The sequence below is a fragment of the Cotesia glomerata genome, linkage group LG10 (genome assembly GCF_020080835.1).
Source record: "Cotesia glomerata isolate CgM1 linkage group LG10, MPM_Cglom_v2.3, whole genome shotgun sequence".
Classification (NCBI taxonomy): domain Eukaryota; kingdom Metazoa; phylum Arthropoda; class Insecta; order Hymenoptera; family Braconidae; genus Cotesia; species Cotesia glomerata.
Genome location: NC_058167.1, coordinates 15965819 through 15984583, shown reverse-complemented (window position 1 = coordinate 15984583; position 18765 = coordinate 15965819). Strand labels below are relative to the sequence as shown.

Sequence of the window (18765 nt, the reverse complement as noted above, 5' to 3'; positions counted from 1 at the left end):
TAAGTTTACTTCATTCCTCGGGATTAAAAATACTACAAGTATATTTTTTAATTCATTTTTAAACGGAAACATTTATAAAATTTTTTCTTACGCGTAAATCAACTAAAATATGTTTATTTTTAATTGAAGATTTAAATTGATATGAAAAATATTCGTACTATCATATCTTTTTAAATATATAAATTTTTTATGTTATTTATCATTATGCAATTGATACGTCAATGTCACGTCGTGACCAGTTCTTAGTAGATTTCACACTGAGGTATGTAGTGGAATATTTTTCATAACAGCACAGTGGAAGTCGTTTATACTGAAGTACATAGAGTCTATCTTTAAAGTCTTTTTTATTGAAAGACTTTCCACGTATTGAAATATCTTAAAAGTGTATCAAGATTTAATTCGTCAATCATGGTAAGAATAAATAATATTTATCGATTGCACTGGTATATCGTCACCCATTGTGAGAAGGCTCTACACCGTTTATTTGTTGTCCAACTATGGCTTTTATTTAAAAATAAAAATCAAGAGAAAACAAAAATCGTTAGCAAGTAGTACCCTCATCGAAATTTTAAGAATTTATACGATCGAGAATACACGGTATGTATTTACATTAATATATTTTTTAGAATAAGTATTTTTCGCTTTTCATTTTATACCTCATGCACGCTCGACATAACCTCATCATAATCTTTTTCATACCTCTACATGTATTAATATAATTAAGTTAGCCGACGTTTTTTAATTTTTTTCTCTCATTTAACTTTATTTTCATAATATTTCCAGACCAATTATTAATTAATTATCTTAATTTTTTTCAGCCTCACACAACGTGCGGTCCACTTACAAAAATGCGCACCTGTATTGGCGCTTTTATCGCATGTGAACAAGTCACCACCGCCGTTTTCTCTGAAAAAATCTCACCGTGGCAGCTAAGGACGAACTGCTGTTTTCAATAAATAGCAATCGCAAAGTACAGTGAATCTTATGAGCTTGGGTTCGATACCATGATAAAGGAGTATCTCGACATCATCGAATTGAATTTGGAATTGATCAAACACTCGCAGGTGAAGATTGTCTTGGTAGCACCCGAAATACAGGCTAATATACTTGTAATCCGGTTACTTGAACAGCATTTAGCTTCTCAATATGTGGATGACCTGAAAAAGTTATTTGACATGTATTCTGTGCCGACAAAAAAGATCATCCGACAAATTCAAACATCATTCATTGAGATCGTTCATCCGCATTCGAAACTTGAAAACTTCATATTGTCGAACACTATAAAATATATAATTTCCCTAAAAAGTAAGTACATTCTATTCGATTTTATAATAATTGATTTGTTCAATTATTATTTATTATTAAATTTTGAAATTTTATTTTTTACAGCTGGTGTTCCAATGTATAGCATACCGTCGCTGGGGAGCTATAGCCATCGAGACCTATTCACGTGGTTAGGGAATAGGCCTTTTCATCATCAGATGAGCACAAGCGTAGCCGCCATGTTGAAACGGCGGTAATTCAAAAAAATTCGTACTGTTTTAATCAACAATGGCTGGGCAAGGACTATTATCTCCACAAAGAAATAAATTATTGGAAAAAACCATCGATGGTGCTTCACTTATTTATGATTCAGTTGAAGCTCATAATTGTGAACAATTGAAAAGGTGGCTAAAATGTCATGGGCGTCCGCAAAAAGGGAAAAAAAGTGAGCTGATTGAGAGGTTAGACATTGACATTTGTTGACTATCTAAAAACATAAAAAAATAAATTAATATTTACAATTTTATTCTTATTAATAATGTCAATTCATTTGTAATAATTGTAAATATATTTTAGTTAACATGAGTAATACTTACGGAAGTAATTAATAAATTAAGTCATTAATATTTTGAGGCTATACATGACATTATTAATTAGACAAATGTAAATATGTTTAGAAATTTTTTATTAGAAACAAAATGTTTAATGCGACATAATAAATAAATAAATAATATATAAAAAATTTACAGAGTCAAAATGCAATTAGGAATAATGTACCAGTGGACCAAACAGTTGACAAAGGAAAATGGCTAAATATTCTAAATACACTTAATCAAAATCCAAATGTAGTGCAGAGTCCTAAAATAAATTATCCTAACATTTGGCAACCATTTCCTTCTGACAAAGTACCCAAGAATTTCACCTACGGATCTATGTACCATTATCTAGTGACATCATGCATAAATGACGACTATGATAACAGTGATATTGAAAATGAAGACTATAATAATCAAACTCCAAAAGCTGATTATAGTACGTCAAAACCGTTAAAACGAGGAAAATTGTATGTAGAAAGCGGCCACGTTTTTGAAATTTTTGAAGGCGTAACATCTGATCAGATGTTTTGCATGAAGTGCAAAATTCAAGCTTCGTATAAAAGCTAAAAGAAATTCATCAAGTGTCAGTTATGATCAATCCGTTAACTGCTCGAGTGATTCAAGGTACATGTGATTGCAAAGCTTCTAGTATGGGCCGTTGTTCTCATGTAGCTGCTCTACTATATGTACTATTGAATTATTTGGATGATTGTGACGAAGATAATGTTCCTTGTACAAGTAAACTATGTAGCTGGAATCAAGGTAGAAAGAAAAAAGAACCTCACAAAGCAGATGAGCAGCAATATAAAAATAAAAATGACATGAGTAAACGCAGGTCATATGATCCTGGCCGAAGTTTAACAAGACCTGTAGACAAACAAAAAATTAATAATTTTTTATCAGATTTGCAATTAATAAATGCTAGTCGAAAAGCTCCTTCAATGTGGCAATTATTACTACAGCCGCAATACGAGGATTATGTATTAGAAAAACCAAGGAAAAGCCATTTAAAGACATGGGGAAAAATATAATCCGACTGATTTACATCTTCTTACACCTCAACAGCGTACTTCATTTTGTTGTACTCCCATTACTCGAACTTCTATGAAGTTAAAACGAAGTCACCCATATTACTACCAAATACAAACTCAAATGGCAATAACTGAGAGATTGTGGTGTGACTTTGTTATTTGGAGCCCAAAGGGTTTCCATGTTGAGAAGATTTATTATGATGGCAATTTCATAGAACCTGTACTGAAGCATGTTAGTGCGTTTCATCAAAATATTTTGGCTCCGGAGTATTTTGAAATGAGAATTCCCCGTTGTTTAATACCTTTTGACTTATCTAAGTGAAAAATATTTCATGAACAACTTTAAAATCTATAATTTACAGAATGTTTTATTTTTTTTTATATTTCCTCATTTATCACAAAACGTATTCATAACATACAAAAATTAAATTAATATATTTTACAATTAAAAAGAAATTACAAAAGTACACGTATATACAAATGTGATGTTTTACAAAAAATATAAAAATATAAATAGTATATTGTAACATTACAAGTGTTATGTGTTTTGAAATTTTAATATATATTACAATTATTTTGACTTTCAGTTTTTTTATTTCCTACAACACTCTGGTCTTAATTTAATTCGTCGAAAACTATAGGTGCTTGAAAGTTGACCAAGCATGCACAAATAAATATAATTTGTGACATGATAGGACGCATATTTAAAGGTAGAACGGTGGAAAGAAGTCTGAATTTTTTTATGCGCCCAATAACATGTTCAACATATATTCGTTGTTTTGCTATCTTCTTCGTCAAAATCTCCTCTTGAGCAGTTAAACGGTCTCTTCCATTCAAAAATGGAGGAATATTTAAATGTGCTTGCTTAGCTTCAACTACATCATGAACCGTAAAACCTCGATCTGCTAGTACTACATCTCCAGGTTGCAATAAGTCTGCTATTTTTGATCGTTTAAATATTTCTGGATCCGATATTGAACCCTCAAATGCATCAGATACAAAACTAACACATCCATTAGGAGTGCATCCTATCAACACTTTAAATGTGGTATGAGCTTTATAACTTGAATATAAATTACCTTGGTGTTCAAAGTTTGACGGTGATTGACAAAAAAATTCAGCGCAATCTACAATAACTCTTATGTTTTTTATAGACCGAAATATTTTAGGTAATGTTTCGGCTATCGTTTTCCTAGATGGGAACATAAATGGCTTCAATTGAGTGGTAAATTCATTGTACAAAAAATAAATCCAAGTTGTGCATATTTTTGAAACAAACCCCGTAGAAATATCAAACTTGTAAGCTAAATCTTCTGTTAAATATCCCATTCGTAATCTTAATAGTACCAAAATCAACTGCTGTAATGAAGTTAATTTGTACTTCCACTTCTTTTCGCAATTTTCATGCTTTGACTCTCGACTGCCCCAACAATCTAAGTTTTTGCAAGCTGGGCTCAAAAATTTATGTAAAAGCTTGGATTTGCTCAAAATGCAGACTTGTATAAATATGCATCTTTTTCATCACTGCGAATAGAGATAATAAATTTTTCCATGGCTGAATTTTTTTGTAACTTAACCTGAATAATTTTATTACGCATCTTTATCGAATCTGTCTGAATTTCTATTGCTCTTGTATGCTTCCTAGTTTCTTCAGGGTTTATATCTCCAAGGGTCATACTCATGTCTGACGTTTCATCTGGTAATATTTGTTCAACAAAACAAGTATTATCATCAATTACGTTGTGAACCTCTCCATGAGACACTGATGTCTATAAGAAAAAAAAAATTTTTCATTAAAAATAAAAATTTTCTATAATTTTTTATTATTCACACTGTACCTGTGCATCTGGTAGAATATCATCTATTTTTCTATATTCTAATCCATTTGCTTTTTCCATATCAACTCTGTTGTATTTTTCGGATAAGCTGGTTCTTGCTTTGAGCACCTATAAACAGGTTTGAGGTTATAACTCCGAAAATTGTATTTCTGTATAATTTATTTTATACCTTACCTTATTAATTGATTTATCAATATGTTGAAACTCTTGATAGCTTAAAGGATCAGGGTTTTGTTCAGTTGGACCACTTTCTCCAAGAAAATGTAGTGAGCAAATATAAGTATCCTTAGTAACATCATCAATAGATCTAAAACCTCGGTCACTTCGGCCACATTTTTTCACCCATAACTCACATTTCGCACATTTTACACATGCTTTAATGTGTAATTTGCTTGATGATTTGATTATTTTTTTTCGATATTCAAGACAAGGCTTTGGAAAATTTATAAAATAGAATCTATTGGTTTTAAATGATTTGTATCGTGTATCACTTTTACATACTCCATAACAACACCGTTTTGTTGTTCCTTTTCGTACAGACAACATAATTATAATGGAGTACAAAAAATTTTTTCCGATTATTTTGACTTACTACTTATTTTTTTTACTTTTTTAGAATTAATTAATTTTGGTTTATGTTTTAATTTTTGATACACGGATAGCTGACAATTTAGCTTGGGTGTTTTGAGAAAACAGTATGAAAAAGATGGCTGATTCTGACGCATGCGCACAAAAAATTTTTGTAATGAAAAGGCCTATTGGGGTCTAGATCCTGAACCCTTCAATGCACCCGACAGACAAAAGCCATCTTCCATCGAATCATCTGACCTGAACAAAACAGCGTTTGAGCCTCGAAAAGGAAGGCTATTCCCAAGACAAAAGCCGTGCAGCGTACCCATCATCGCGAGACTCAGGAAGAGGAGCTGGAGGATGATATAACCCCAATTGATAAAGAATCTTCATTGGATGAAACGGCTGGATCGACACTTGCAGTTCCCGAAAAAAGCTACACTGTCGATCTCAAAAATATGTCCACAAAGCGTAGGGACCCTCCGAGTGCCAAACCATTTATTATCAATAACACCAAAGATGATATGAGTAATATCAAAGGAAAAAGACTCCTCATTTGCCAATTAAAAAGCTCGAAAACTAAAGATCGATCAGAAAACGCGACGCTATCGGTGATAGGCGAAAATTCAGGAGCTTCAACCGAAATTTTACCTGACAAACATTCCAATACAGAAAAAACGTGTCAACCCAAACGCAGAAATGTGGTAACTCCTGATTTTCCTGAATCCATTTCAACAATGGATATCGAAATCGACGTTAGGACCACCATAGATGAAAATCTTGACGATACACTGGACTTGAACGATAAAGAGCGCAGTACGCTGTCCCCGACAGATGCGGCGGAGAAGGACTCACCAGCAGGCGGCGAAAACACGAGGACTGCGCTCTTGGAGGTTTCGCCAACCAAAGGATTGTCAAGAAGAACTAAGCACAAACGTTTTTATCGCCTGCATCTGATTTTTCAAAGTTATTGGAATCTCGCGCAAAAAGTACAAAAACCGATAAGAAAGATATGCCTCACGAAAGTTCACCGATAATCGACACAACTGATTCAGAAGAGCCACCATTGGTAACGGAAATTGAGAATTCACCACCAGAAAATCAAAATGAATCTATGACACCGCTTTCACAAAATGTGCCTGGTACGGAAATCCAAAAGTCACCCAAACGAAAATTTGTTCAATCGCTGCGATTTGATGTATCTGGGACCGAAAAACGCAGGAAACGCTGCAGAACAAATAACGAAGATACCCGGAAGGGGAATATACTTGGTGACTACGCACCTGAAGGTAAAGATACTCCTGCAGTGAATCCAACAGAGACAGAGATGCCTGGTGAGACTTCACCACCCAGAGAGCTGGTCCAGTACATTACCGAAACTAGTTGTCGTCAGCTAAATCGAGACCTCGATGAAATATCACGACTAAAAACCGTGAGAAATATCCGTGAGAAGTCACCGAAGCGCGCAGATGTCGCGGATGATGTTATAGATTCAACGTTGCTGATTCAAAATGTGCTTCGTCTGGACAACAAATCAATGAGACTGCTGCATCGAATGAGTTACTCCACTCCACTGCCTTCAAAACATAGGTGGATTAAAAAGATCATTATCCGCGTCAGCTATTAAGACAGGGCCTCAGGAAAAAAAGCTAACAAAGTCCACGTTGTGAGCAATGAGATCGTATCTCGTAAGATAACGGCAGTAAGGGACAAACCAGAAAGTGTGGATTCACCGGCGCCGGGAGAAAGCAACCCCAAGGCCAAGAGTGTTGTCGATGCGCTTGGTGTGGAGTCACATGTGGTCGACGAAAGCAACACTGCCATCGAGAGGGATTCAGTTGCCCTTGGTGTGAACTCACCGACATTGAACCAGAAAGATATTGAGACCAAGAGTGCTTTGTCGATGCAACTGGTGTAAATTCACCGGCGGTCGTTACAGGCACCATCAACACAAGCAGTTCTACTGCGGTGCTCCGTGTGACGTCACCAGCTCCAAGTCCAACTAATGTCACGGTCAAAAAGTAATGTCAGCACAACTGGTGTAAATTCACCAGCGGTCGACACAAGCAACACCGACGCCAACAGCCCTATTGCGGTGCTCCGTGTGAAGTCACCAGCCCCCGCAAAACTGGAACCAAGTCCAAGAGTGTTGTCGATGCGCTTGGTGTGGAGTCACATGTGGTCGACAGAAAGCAACACTGCCATCGAGAGGGATTCGGTTGCCCTTGGTGTGAACTCACCGACATTGAATGATCGAGGTATCGAGACCAAGAGTGCTGTTGATGCAACTGGTGTAAATTCACCAGCTCTGAGTAAAACTCTAACCAAGGTCAAGAGTGTCGTCAATGCAACTGCTGTAAATTCACCGGCGGTGGTTACAGGCACCATCAACACAAGCAGTTCTACTGCGGTGCTCCGTGTGACGTCACCAGCTCCAAGTCCAACTAATATCACGGTCCGAAGTAAGGTCAGCACAACTGGTGTAAATTCACCAGCTCCGAGTAAAACTCTTACCAAGATCGAGGGTGTCGTCAATGCAACTGGTGTAAATTCACCGGCGATTGGCAAAGGCACCATCAATACAAGCAATTCTACTGCGTGTGACGTCCGTGAGAAGTTACTATCTATCGACAAGAGTGTCTCAAAGGTAAGTGTCGTTAAACGTGCCCCAAAACGAAGACCTTACCACGAGCTCCCAATAAAACAAAGAGAAATTTCCCGACTTGAGTGACGAGAGTGAAGAAGAATTTCATGGCTTCCCTAATCAAATGAGTGATGCTAAGGCCCAAGTAGTTCGTAAATTGAGACCACGAAAACCTGTAAATTATAAAGTATAATATAGATAATAATTTTCGATTGCTAATACCATAAATATAAGTTAAATAAATATAAACTATCTCTTTTTATTAAGCTGAAATGAAAGCTATCTGAAACATATCGGCAATTGTTTCTTGTTAAACAAAATGAGGCCGCGTTTATTTTTTATTTTTGTTATTTGTTTTGTAATCTCGGTCTCACCAGACATGGAAATAAATTCCTGTGATACCTGAAATTTGTTGTGTTTATATTAATAACCTGAAAATATACTAAAAATTTTAAATGTCTTATATGAAAAAGTGACCTATAATAAACTATTAAAATTTATTCGCGACAATATTAATTTGGTTGAGAATGATCGGAACTGGCTGAAAGCCGACATATTACGCCATTAACTCAGACGGTGTATGGTCGGCAAAGATCCGACGAAAGAGAATTTTTACGGTTGTACGTAAAAGCGAATCGCAGTCAAATATTACGAGACGCAAGAATAGGCACTGAATTGCAGCACACAATATCGCGCGGAACTGCGAATGTATCCAAAATCGCGACAATCATTGCGAATCATCGGGATACTATAGACTTTGAACATTTTAATCGGTCGGAGGCTAAAAAGTCGCATCGATTTTCTACAACATCACTAAGGTCGGTAAAAATCGATTACATCAATACACTTATAAGGTCTAGATATGATGAAATTCGAACGAAACTAGAGGTAAGTTCTACCTTTTGTTGACCACATGACTATTTTTGTATCTTATTAAAATGTTAATATCTATGGGGATGGTGACAGAACATCCCCAGAATCGAGAATGTTCCAAATGCTATTATAGAGGAGTTTGACGCGCAAGAACAATTTTTAGAAATTGAGAGAAGGGAAGTACATCAAGAGGTAGTCCAACGAACTGCACCGTCGAAAAAGAGAAGAAATTCACTAGATATTATTGTCGAGCAGAATAATAAGGTTGTCACAACAACTAGAATGAGAAAAAGCTAAAACGAAAAGTAAATAAAAGTAAATGGTGACTATGCACCGTGCCAAAATAAACCTGTCTAAGTTTGTTTTTTTTTATAGATATCTTTTACCATATTTTAATATGATTAAATATCTGAGGCGACATATTTTAAGATGGTGGGAACTCACCAGCCAAAATTGCCGGACGGTTCAAAGATTGATTCTATCGTTTCTACTCGATAAAATTCATAATAAACTAATTGATTACATACCTATGTATTCACTTCAAATGGAAATTCATTGTTTTGATCAATTTTCTAGAGATATCTATAAAAAACAAACTTAGACAGGTTTATTTTGGCACGGTGCATAGTCACCATTGGTAAAGAATTAAATCAAAACCTCGATTCTATCGCTTATGCTCAATAAATTATATTTAATTATATGTTATTACTTAATTAATAACTCATTCGACATGGTCAATAATTAATTTGATTAATAATTGTATAATTTTTTCGAATTTATATTTTTATTTCTGCCATTACAGGGCCGCTATATTGCGACTTGGATAGAGTGTCAACAGTTTGAGAGACAATAATTTTTTCATGCTTTCTTATAATATATTAATTAAATTATGATTTAATAAGCTGTCGTTGAGCAAAATAAAATAGACATAGGTAATAATAATAAAATAATAACCCATGAATTAAATATCTGAGGCGACATATTCTAAGATGGTGGGAACTCACCAGCCAAAATTGCCGGACGGTTCAAAGATTTTAATATGGCAAACTGTTGACACTCTATACAAGTTGCAATATAGCGGCCACGTAATGGCAGAAATAAAAATATAAATTCGAAAAATTATACAATTATTAATCAAATTAATTATTGACCATGTCGAATGAGTTATTAATTAAGTAATAACATATAATTAAATATAATTTATTGAGCATAAGCGATAGAATCGAGTTTTTGATTTAATTCTTTACCAATGGTGACTATGCACCGTGCCAAAATAAACCTGTCTAAGTTTGTTTTTTATAGATATCTCTAGAAAATTGATCAAAACAATGAATTTCCATTTGAAGTGAATACATAGGTATGTAATCAATTAGTTTATTATGAATTTTATCGGTAGAAACGATAGAATCAATCTTGAACCGTCCGGCAATTTTGGCTGGTGAGTTCCCACCATCTTAAAATATGTCGCCTCAGATATTTAATCATATTAAAATATGGCAAAAGATATCTATAAAAAAACAAACTTAGACAGGTTTATTTTGGTACGGTGCATAGTCACCATTTACTTTTATTTACTTTTCGTTTTTAGCTTTTTTCTCATTCTAGTTGTTGTGACAACCTTATTATTCTGCTCGACAATAATATCTAGTGAATTTCTTCTCTTTTTCGACGGTGCAGTTCGTTGGACTACCTCTTGATGTACTTCCCTTCTCTCAATTTCTAAAAATTGTTCTTGCGCGTCAAACTCCTCTATAATAGCATTTGGAACATTCTCGATTCTGGGGATGTTCTGTCACCATCCCCATAGATATTAACATTTTAATAAGATACAAAAATAGTCATGTGGTCAACAAAAGGTAGAACTTACCTCTAGTTTCGTTCGAATTTCATCATATCTAGACCTTATAAGTGTATTGATGTAATCGATTTTTACCGACCTTAGTGATGTTGTAGAAAATCGATGCGACTTTTTAGCCTCCGACCGATTAAAATGTTCAAAGTCTATAGTATCCCGATGATTCGCAATGATTGTCGCGATTTTGGATACATTCGCAGTTCCGCGCGATATTGTGTGCTGCAATTCAGTGCCTATTCTTGCGTCTCGTAATATTTGACTGCGATTCGCTTTTACGTACAACCGTAAAATTCTCTTTCGTCGGATCTTTGCCGACCATACACCGTCTGAGTTAATTGGCGTAATATGTCGGCTTTCAGCCAGTTCCGATCATTCTCAACCAAATTAATATTGTCGCGAATAAATTTTAATAGTTTATTATAGGTCACTTTTTTCATATAAGACATTTAAAATTTTTAGTATATTTTCAGGTTATTAATATAAACACAACAAATTTCAGGTATCACAGGAATTTATTATTTCCATATCTGGTGAGACCGAGATTACAAAACAAATAACAAAAATAAAAATAAACGCGGCCTCATTTTGTTTAACAAGAAACAATTGCCGATATGTTTCAGATAGCTTTCATTTCAGCTTAATAAAAAGAGATAGTTTATATTTATTTAACTTATATTTATGGTATTAGCAATCGAAAATTATTATCTATATTATACTTTATAATTTACAGGTTTTCGTGGTCTCAATTTACGAACTACTTGGGCCTTAGCATCACTCATTTGATTAGGGAAGCCATGAAATTCTTCTTCACTCTCGTCACTCAAGTCGGGAAATTTCTCTTTGTTTTATTGGGAGCTCGTGGTAAGGTCCTCGTTTTTGGGGCACGTTTAACGACACTTACCTTCGAGACACTCTTGTCGATAGATAGTAACTCCTCACGGACGTCACACGCAGTAGAATTGCTTGTGTTGATGGTGCCTTTTGCCGATCGCCGGTGAATTTACACCAGTTGCATTGACGACACCCTCGATCTTGGTAAGAGTTTTACTCGGAGCTGGTGAATTTACACCAGTTGTGCTGACCTTACTTCGGACCGTGATATTAGTTGGACTTGGAGCTGGTGACGTCACACGGAGCACCGCAGTAGAACTGCTTGTGTTGATGGTGCCTGTAACCACCGCCGGTGAATTTACAGCAGTTGCATTGACGACACTCTTGACCTTGGTTAGAGTTTTACTCAGAGCTGGTGAATTTACACCAGTTGCATCAACAGCACTCTTGGTCTCGATACCTCGATCATTCAATGTCGGTGAGTTCACACCAAGGGCAACCGAATCCCTCTCGATGGCAGTGTTGCTTTCGTCGACCACATGTGACTCCACACCAAGCGCATCGACAACACTCTTGGACTTGGTTCCAGTTTTGCGGGGGCTGGTGACTTCACACGGAGCACCGCAATAGGGCTGTTGGCGTCGGTGTTGCTTGTGTCGACCGCTGGTGAATTTACACCAGTTGTGCTGACATTACTTTTGACCGTGACATTAGTTGGACTTGGAGCTGGTGACGTCACACGGAGCACCGCAGTAGAACTGCTTGTGTTGATGGTGCCTGTAACGACCGCCGGTGAATTTACACCAGTTGCATCGACAGCACTCTTGGTCTCAATATCTTTCTGGTTCAATGTCGGTGAGTTCACACCAAGGGCAACTGAATCCCTCTCGATGGCAGTGTTGCTTTCGTCGACCACATGTGACTCCACACCAAGCGCATCGACAACACTCTTGGCCTTGGGGTTGCTTTCTCCCGGCGCCGGTGAATCCACACTTTCTGGTTTGTCCCTTACTGCCGTTATCTTACGAGATACGATCTCATTGCTCACAACGTGGACTTTGTTAGCTTTTTTTTCCTGAGGCCCTGTCTTAATAGCTGACGCGGATAATGATCTTTTTAATCCACCTATGTTTTGAAGGCAGTGGAGTGGAGTAACTCATTCGATGCAGCAGTCTCATTGATTTGTTGTCCAGACGAAGCACATTTTGAATCAGCAACGTTGAATCTATAACATCATCCGCGACATCTGCGCGCTTCGGTGACTTCTCACGGATATTTCTCACGGTTTTTAGTCGTGATATTTCATCGAGGTCTCGATTTAGCTGACGACAACTAGTTTCGGTAATGTACTGGACCAGCTCTCTGGGTGGTGAAGTCTCACCAGGCATCTCTGTCTCTGTTGGATTCACTACAGGAGTATCTTTTACCTTCAGGTGCGTAGTCACCAAGTATATTCCCCTTCCGGGTATCTTCGTTATTTGTTCTGCAGCGTTTCCTGCGTTTTTTCGGTCCCAGATACATCAAATCGCAGCGATTGAACAAATTTTCGTTTGGGTGACTTTTGATTTCCGTACCAGGCACATTTTGTGAAAGCGGTGTCATAGATTCATTTTGATTTTCTGGTGGTGAATTCTCAATTTCCGTTACCAATGGTGGCTCTTCTGAATCAGTTGTGTCGATTATCGGTGAACTTTCGTGAGGCATATCTTTCTTATCGGTTTTTGTACTTTTTGCGCGAGATTCCAATAACTTTGAAAAATCAGATGCAGGCGATAAAAACGTTTGTGCTTAGTTCTTCTTGACAATCCTTTGGTTGGCGAAACCTCCAAGAGCGCAGTCCTCGTGTTTTCGCCGCCTGCTGGTGAGTCCTTCTCCGCCGCATCTGTCGGGGACAGCGTACTGCGCTCTTTATCGTTCAAGTCCAGTGTATCGTCAAGATTTTCATCTATGGTGGTCCTAACGTCGATTTCGATATCCATTGTTGAAATGGATTCAGGAAAATCAGGAGTTACCACATTTCTGCGTTTGGGTTGACACGTTTTTCTGTATTGGAATGTTTGTCAGGTAAAATTTCGGTTGAAGCTCCTGAATTTTCGCCTATCACCGATAGCGTCGCGTTTTCTGATCGATCTTTAGTTTTCGAGCTTTTAATTGGCAAATGAGGAGTCTTTTTTCCTTTGATATTACTCATATCATCTTTGGTGTTATTGATAATAAATGGTTTGGCACTCGGAGGGTCCCTACGCTTTGTGGACATATTTTTGAGATCGACAGTGTAGCTTTTTTCGGGAACTGCAAGTGTCGATCCAGCCGTTTCATCCAATGAAGATTCTTTATCAATTGGGGTTATATCATCCTCCAGCTCCTCTTCCTGAGTCTCGCGATGATGGGTACGCTGCACGGCTTTTGTCTTGCGACAAGGCAATTATTAATTAATTAATCATTAAATTTATAATTATTCATTTGAAAAAAATTCTTTTACAGATGAATATGCATCAATTTGACTTGCTTATAAATATTACATATATAAGTACGTATAAAATTTTATTATTCAAGATGAGCTTTATGCGTTATTAATATAAATTTATATCTGTTTTTATTGCATAAAGTGTCAGAAAGATAGTAAGAAAAACCACGTGGGTAATTTTTGTTTACTACTTATTGATTACTTGAGATGTAATGTTTACTTCATTCGATTAAAAATACTACAAGTATATTTTTAATTCATTTTTAAACGGAAACATTTATAAAATTTTTTCTTACGCGTAAATCAATAAATATGTTTATTTTTAATTGAAGATTTAAATTAATATGAAAAAATATTCGTACTATCATATCTTTTAAATATATAAATTTTTTATGTTATTTATCATTATGCAATTGATACGTCAATGTCACGTGACAGTTCTTAGTAGATTTCATAGTATGTAGTGGAATATTTTTCATAGCACAGTGAAGTCGTTTATACTGAAGTACATAAGTCTATCTTTAAAGTCTTTTATTAAAGACTTCCACGTATTGAAATATCTTAAAAGTGTATCAAGATTTAATTCATCAATCATGGTAAGAATAAATAATATTTATCGATACACATGTAATGTTTTTGTAATTTTTATTTAATTATTATAACCTGTACAGATGCCGGATATCGTTGAAGTATCAAACAACAAGTGTTTTGGAGGATGGCAAAAAGTATTCTCTCATCAAAGGTGAGATTTATTATGTACTAATTATTTAATTAGTACTACAAAATATTTTTTAAAAATTCCACGTGTAATTTTTCAAATTTTTTATAGATGAAATTATTTTTTTAATATAAAAATTTTTGGATGTCGGTTAACTTAATTTTCATGATTTATTATAATAATAAAGTTAGCCCAACATTTTTTATTTTTTTATTTTGTTTAATTTATTAATTTATAGCTAAAAAATATTTTTAAAAAATTACACTTATAGTTTTTGAAGTTTTTAACAAATGAAAAAATTAAAAAAAAATTTTTTTGTAATTCTTTAATAAAAAAAAAATCATAAAAATTTTTAGATGTCGGCTAACTTTATTTTCATTGATTTATTTATGATGATAGATTATCGGGTGTGAAATTAAATATGTAAAAATAACTAATATGTTTTATAGTGTCGAGTTGAAATGTAAAATGAATTTCGGAGTATACTTGCCACCACAAGCGGAGTTAGAACCAGTGCCGGTGATTTATTGGCTGTCAGGGTTGACTTGTACTGAAGCTAATTTTATTCAAAAAGCTGGAGCTCAGCGTTACGCATCAGAACATGGAGTTATTCTTGTTATTCCTGATACTAGCCCACGTGGAGAGTGTATTCCCGATGATCCAGAGTATGACTTTGGTATGGGAGCTGGATTTTACGTAGATGCGATTCAAGATCCGTGGAAAAATCACTTTAGGATGTACAGTTATATCACTAAAGAACTACCGACTCTAATTAATCATAAATTTCCAGTGATTGCTGGTCAGCAATCTATTATGGGTCATAGGTATGTAATTATATTTTTAATTAGTTAATCCGAGTTGTAAATAGCTCATGAAAAAAAATGTTACGTTATTTTTCAGTATGGGAGGTCACGGAGCTTTGATTTGTGCCTTTAAAAATCCAGGGTTCTACAAAACAGTCTCAGCATTTGCGCCCATTTGCAATCCTATTGAATGTGACTGGGGTAAAAAAGCATTTTCAGGATACTTGGGTGATAAAAATGAACATTTTGACCTGTGGAAAGAGTATGACGCTACACACTTGGTTAAAAAATATTCCGGACCACCGTTGGATATTCTTATTGATCAAGGAAAAGATGACAATTTCTTGAAACAATTATTGCCAGAAAATTTGGTTCCTGGTGCGGCAAATGCTAACTTAATGTTAACCCTGAGATCTCAAGAAGGCTATGATCACAGTTATTTTTTCATCGCTACATTTATTGAGGATCATATTAAACATCACGTTAAATATCTTAAGAATTAGAACAACATGTAACACTCATTTTTTATTATATTTTATATTCATAAAATAATTACAACATTCAATATTTCTGTGAATTTATTTTAATTTTTTTTTTTCAAAATATGTAATTTCGATAAAAATTCGATGATCGTTTTTATCTAAATTAATTTGTACAGTCAATAAAAATAGAAGTGTATTTATAAGAGTAATATTAGTTATTGTTTAAAAAAATCAAATTCTGCTAATATTGGATAAATATAGAAGCTCTTAATATTTTATTTTGATCTATGAGATCGTGGAGGATCACGAAAACTGTGCCATAAGTTTAAAAAAGATTTCCGGTTTTGCCAAATTTGGGAGTTTCCCCACATTTGCCAGTATCTGAAAAAACAGAAAAAAATTAATTAATTTAAAAATCATTTTACATACTAAAAAAAAAATGTATAATAACTTACAAGCCCCACATAGCTCCGCCTAAATGAGCAGCGTGATCAAGAAAACGCCACCTCATAACACATCCAATCACATCGAATGCTAATAATCCTTTAATTGCCTATCATAAATATCATTAGTGAAATTTAAAAAAAAAAAATAATTACTCTGAGAAAAAAAAAATACTACTCTTAAGAAAATTTTCTTGCCACAAGAATTGATCGAATTATTTTTTGTTTAATTCAAGTGAACCTATTCGTTTGTTAATCTATCAAAATTAATAAAATTAATGCCAATATTTTATTATCATGATAGATATTGATATTTTTTTGTCAAAAAACCAAAATTTATTTTAAACGATTCTTGAGCCAAGAAATTTTTTTCTAGACAATAATTTTTTTTTTCTCAGTGTAGAATAAAATTCAGTACAATTTGTTACTTACATTTCCTGCTGTAAATGTAATCATAGGAAGAAATGCGATACCTAATCGTGTGTCAGGATACTGAGCGCATATAAATGCAACGACTCCCAAGATTGCACCAGACTAAAATTGATATAGAAATAATCAATTATAAAATAAAAATCCGAATTACATTAATTAATGTTTAATACAATAAAAAATATATTGCTTACTGCGCCGAGAGACAATCCCGGTCGTTGAAACACAACTTTGAAAAGGTGACTCGCAAAGCTGGACAATACTCCACTGGTTAAGTAAAGTGCTACAAACTGCTCAGTACCGAGAGTACCAACGGCAGCTGTGCTAAAGCTGTGCAATACATACATATTGGTACCCAAATGCAGCAACGAGTGATGTGAGAACGTTGAAAGAACCATCGGCCAACAGATCGCACCTTTAGTTTAAATAAAATTCCACTTTAAAAATGATTTAATATCCTTGAATAAATTTAGTCCAGCTTGTTTCAAGAATATTATTTTTTTTTTATTTTTCTTCACTCACTAGAAGCTGGGTTAGCGCAAAAATACTTGGTCATCGTTGCTCTGAACGCGGGCACTCTCCATGCTAAGAATACCATTACGTTGAGATAACAAATCGGTACAAAGATCCGTTCACCGTTGGATAAATTTCGCCACCATGATTGTGCTTTTCCTCTCCACGTTTGCTGAAAATGACAATATATATTTGAATAAAATATTTTTGGTATAAAAATAAATATTCATACTTACAACAACTCCTTCTGACTGCAGATAACTTCTTATTTTTTCATTGATATTGTTTTTTTTCATGGAATTCAATTTATAACTCCGAATTTTTTCGTATTCCCATATTGCTGCTCCAAGATGAGCTGCACTGCCAAACTAAAATCGAACAAAACAATTAGACAATATTATCTAACTAAATTATTATTTTTATTTTCATTATTTATATTTATATTTAATTAAAATATTATAATAATAATAAAATTAGAGCCGACGTTTTTAATTATTTTATTTTTTTTATCTATTCAATTAGACCAAAAAAATATTTTTTTAAAATTGCACTTAAAGTTTTACAAGTTTTTTTTACAAATGAATATTTTTTTTCTCATTTATTTGTAATAATTTTTTCAATAAAAAAAATTATAAAAATTTTTAGATGTTGGCTAGACATTAAAAATTTTTTTTTAATTTTATGGCAATTAAATTCTTATAAAAAAATTTAATTAAAAAATTCTACATACGAAAATTAATAAAAATTATAACTGAAAAATTGTAGAAGCATTTTTTTATTGTAATTGATTTGTTAAAAAAATTTTTTAAATGAACAGCTGACGGCTAACTTCAGTATTATTATTGTTACTATTAATGTATTCTGCCGATTGACGTTCTTTTGCAATAATTAAATAAATAAATTAATTAATATTATTATCTAACTCAATAAATTAAAAAAAATTTACCACTTACAAGTATTGTAAAACCTAGAGGTTTCCATAAATTTTTGACTGTCAACTCAGACGTATGCACGATATCATGAGTATCTCTCAGTCTTTTAAAACTCCGAATACTTTTAAATGAATTAGGAACTTCCGAAATAATTTTCTGACACGAAACATTATTAAATAAGCTGAAAAAATAAACAACAGTAAGTATGATGCAATCATAACCTTAACATAAAATTTCTCTTATAATTATAAACGTCAAATAAAAATATTTACCTTTTACCAGCTGTTTCGTTTAAGCACAATAGCCTCCGGAATGCCATCGTTAATTTAAAAAATTAATTATCACAATATTGAGAAAATTATCATAATGCAGTGAACGTTCTAATTGTTTTGAAAGACAAATGTAAACTTATCTTAGAATATGTAGAGTAGAGAAATTTGCGACATGAGTAACCACGATAACCCGGCTTTATTTGTA

General features: G+C 34.2%; 3 protein-coding genes and 1 long non-coding RNA gene across 6 annotated transcripts; 2 read left to right on the top strand and 2 right to left on the bottom strand.

Annotated features, from left to right (window-relative positions):
• The first annotated feature begins 358 nt into the window (after positions 1-358).
• Positions 359-16054, top strand: LOC123273170 (S-formylglutathione hydrolase). Of its 2 annotated transcripts, none has more exons than XM_044740436.1 (4): positions 359-411; positions 14640-14710; positions 15136-15510; positions 15587-16054. In XM_044740436.1, exons 1-4 carry the CDS (start codon positions 409-411, stop codon positions 15990-15992), a joined length of 855 nt encoding a protein of 284 aa, XP_044596371.1. In that variant the 5' UTR covers positions 359-408; the 3' UTR covers positions 15993-16054. The 2 variants fall into 2 exon arrangements, with proteins under 2 accessions (XP_044596371.1, XP_044596369.1); XM_044740434.1 differs by lacking the exon at positions 359-411 and adding an exon at positions 14358-14564.
• Positions 418-1692, top strand: LOC123273172. The gene is made up of 3 exons (XR_006511269.1): positions 418-597; positions 819-1305; positions 1390-1692. It is a non-coding gene; the product is annotated as an uncharacterized LOC123273172 (long non-coding RNA).
• LOC123273171 lies at positions 3380-5336 on the bottom strand. The gene is made up of 4 exons (XM_044740437.1): positions 4903-5336; positions 4729-4836; positions 4495-4659; positions 3380-3927 (listed from the first exon to the last, which is right to left on the bottom strand). Exons 1-4 carry the CDS (start codon positions 5272-5274, stop codon positions 3922-3924), a joined length of 651 nt encoding a protein of 216 aa, XP_044596372.1. The 5' UTR covers positions 5275-5336; the 3' UTR covers positions 3380-3921.
• Positions 16055-18756, bottom strand: LOC123273169 (presenilins-associated rhomboid-like protein, mitochondrial). 2 transcript variants are annotated; one of them, XM_044740432.1, is made up of 8 exons: positions 18561-18756; positions 18310-18469; positions 17593-17724; positions 17366-17528; positions 17038-17258; positions 16847-16948; positions 16427-16524; positions 16055-16352 (listed from the first exon to the last, which is right to left on the bottom strand). In XM_044740432.1, exons 1-8 carry the CDS (start codon positions 18605-18607, stop codon positions 16247-16249), a joined length of 1029 nt encoding a protein of 342 aa, XP_044596367.1. In that variant the 5' UTR covers positions 18608-18756; the 3' UTR covers positions 16055-16246. The 2 variants fall into 2 exon arrangements, with proteins under 2 accessions (XP_044596367.1, XP_044596368.1); XM_044740433.1 differs by having other exon boundaries at positions 17596-17724.
• Positions 18757-18765: the final 9 nt, after the last annotated feature.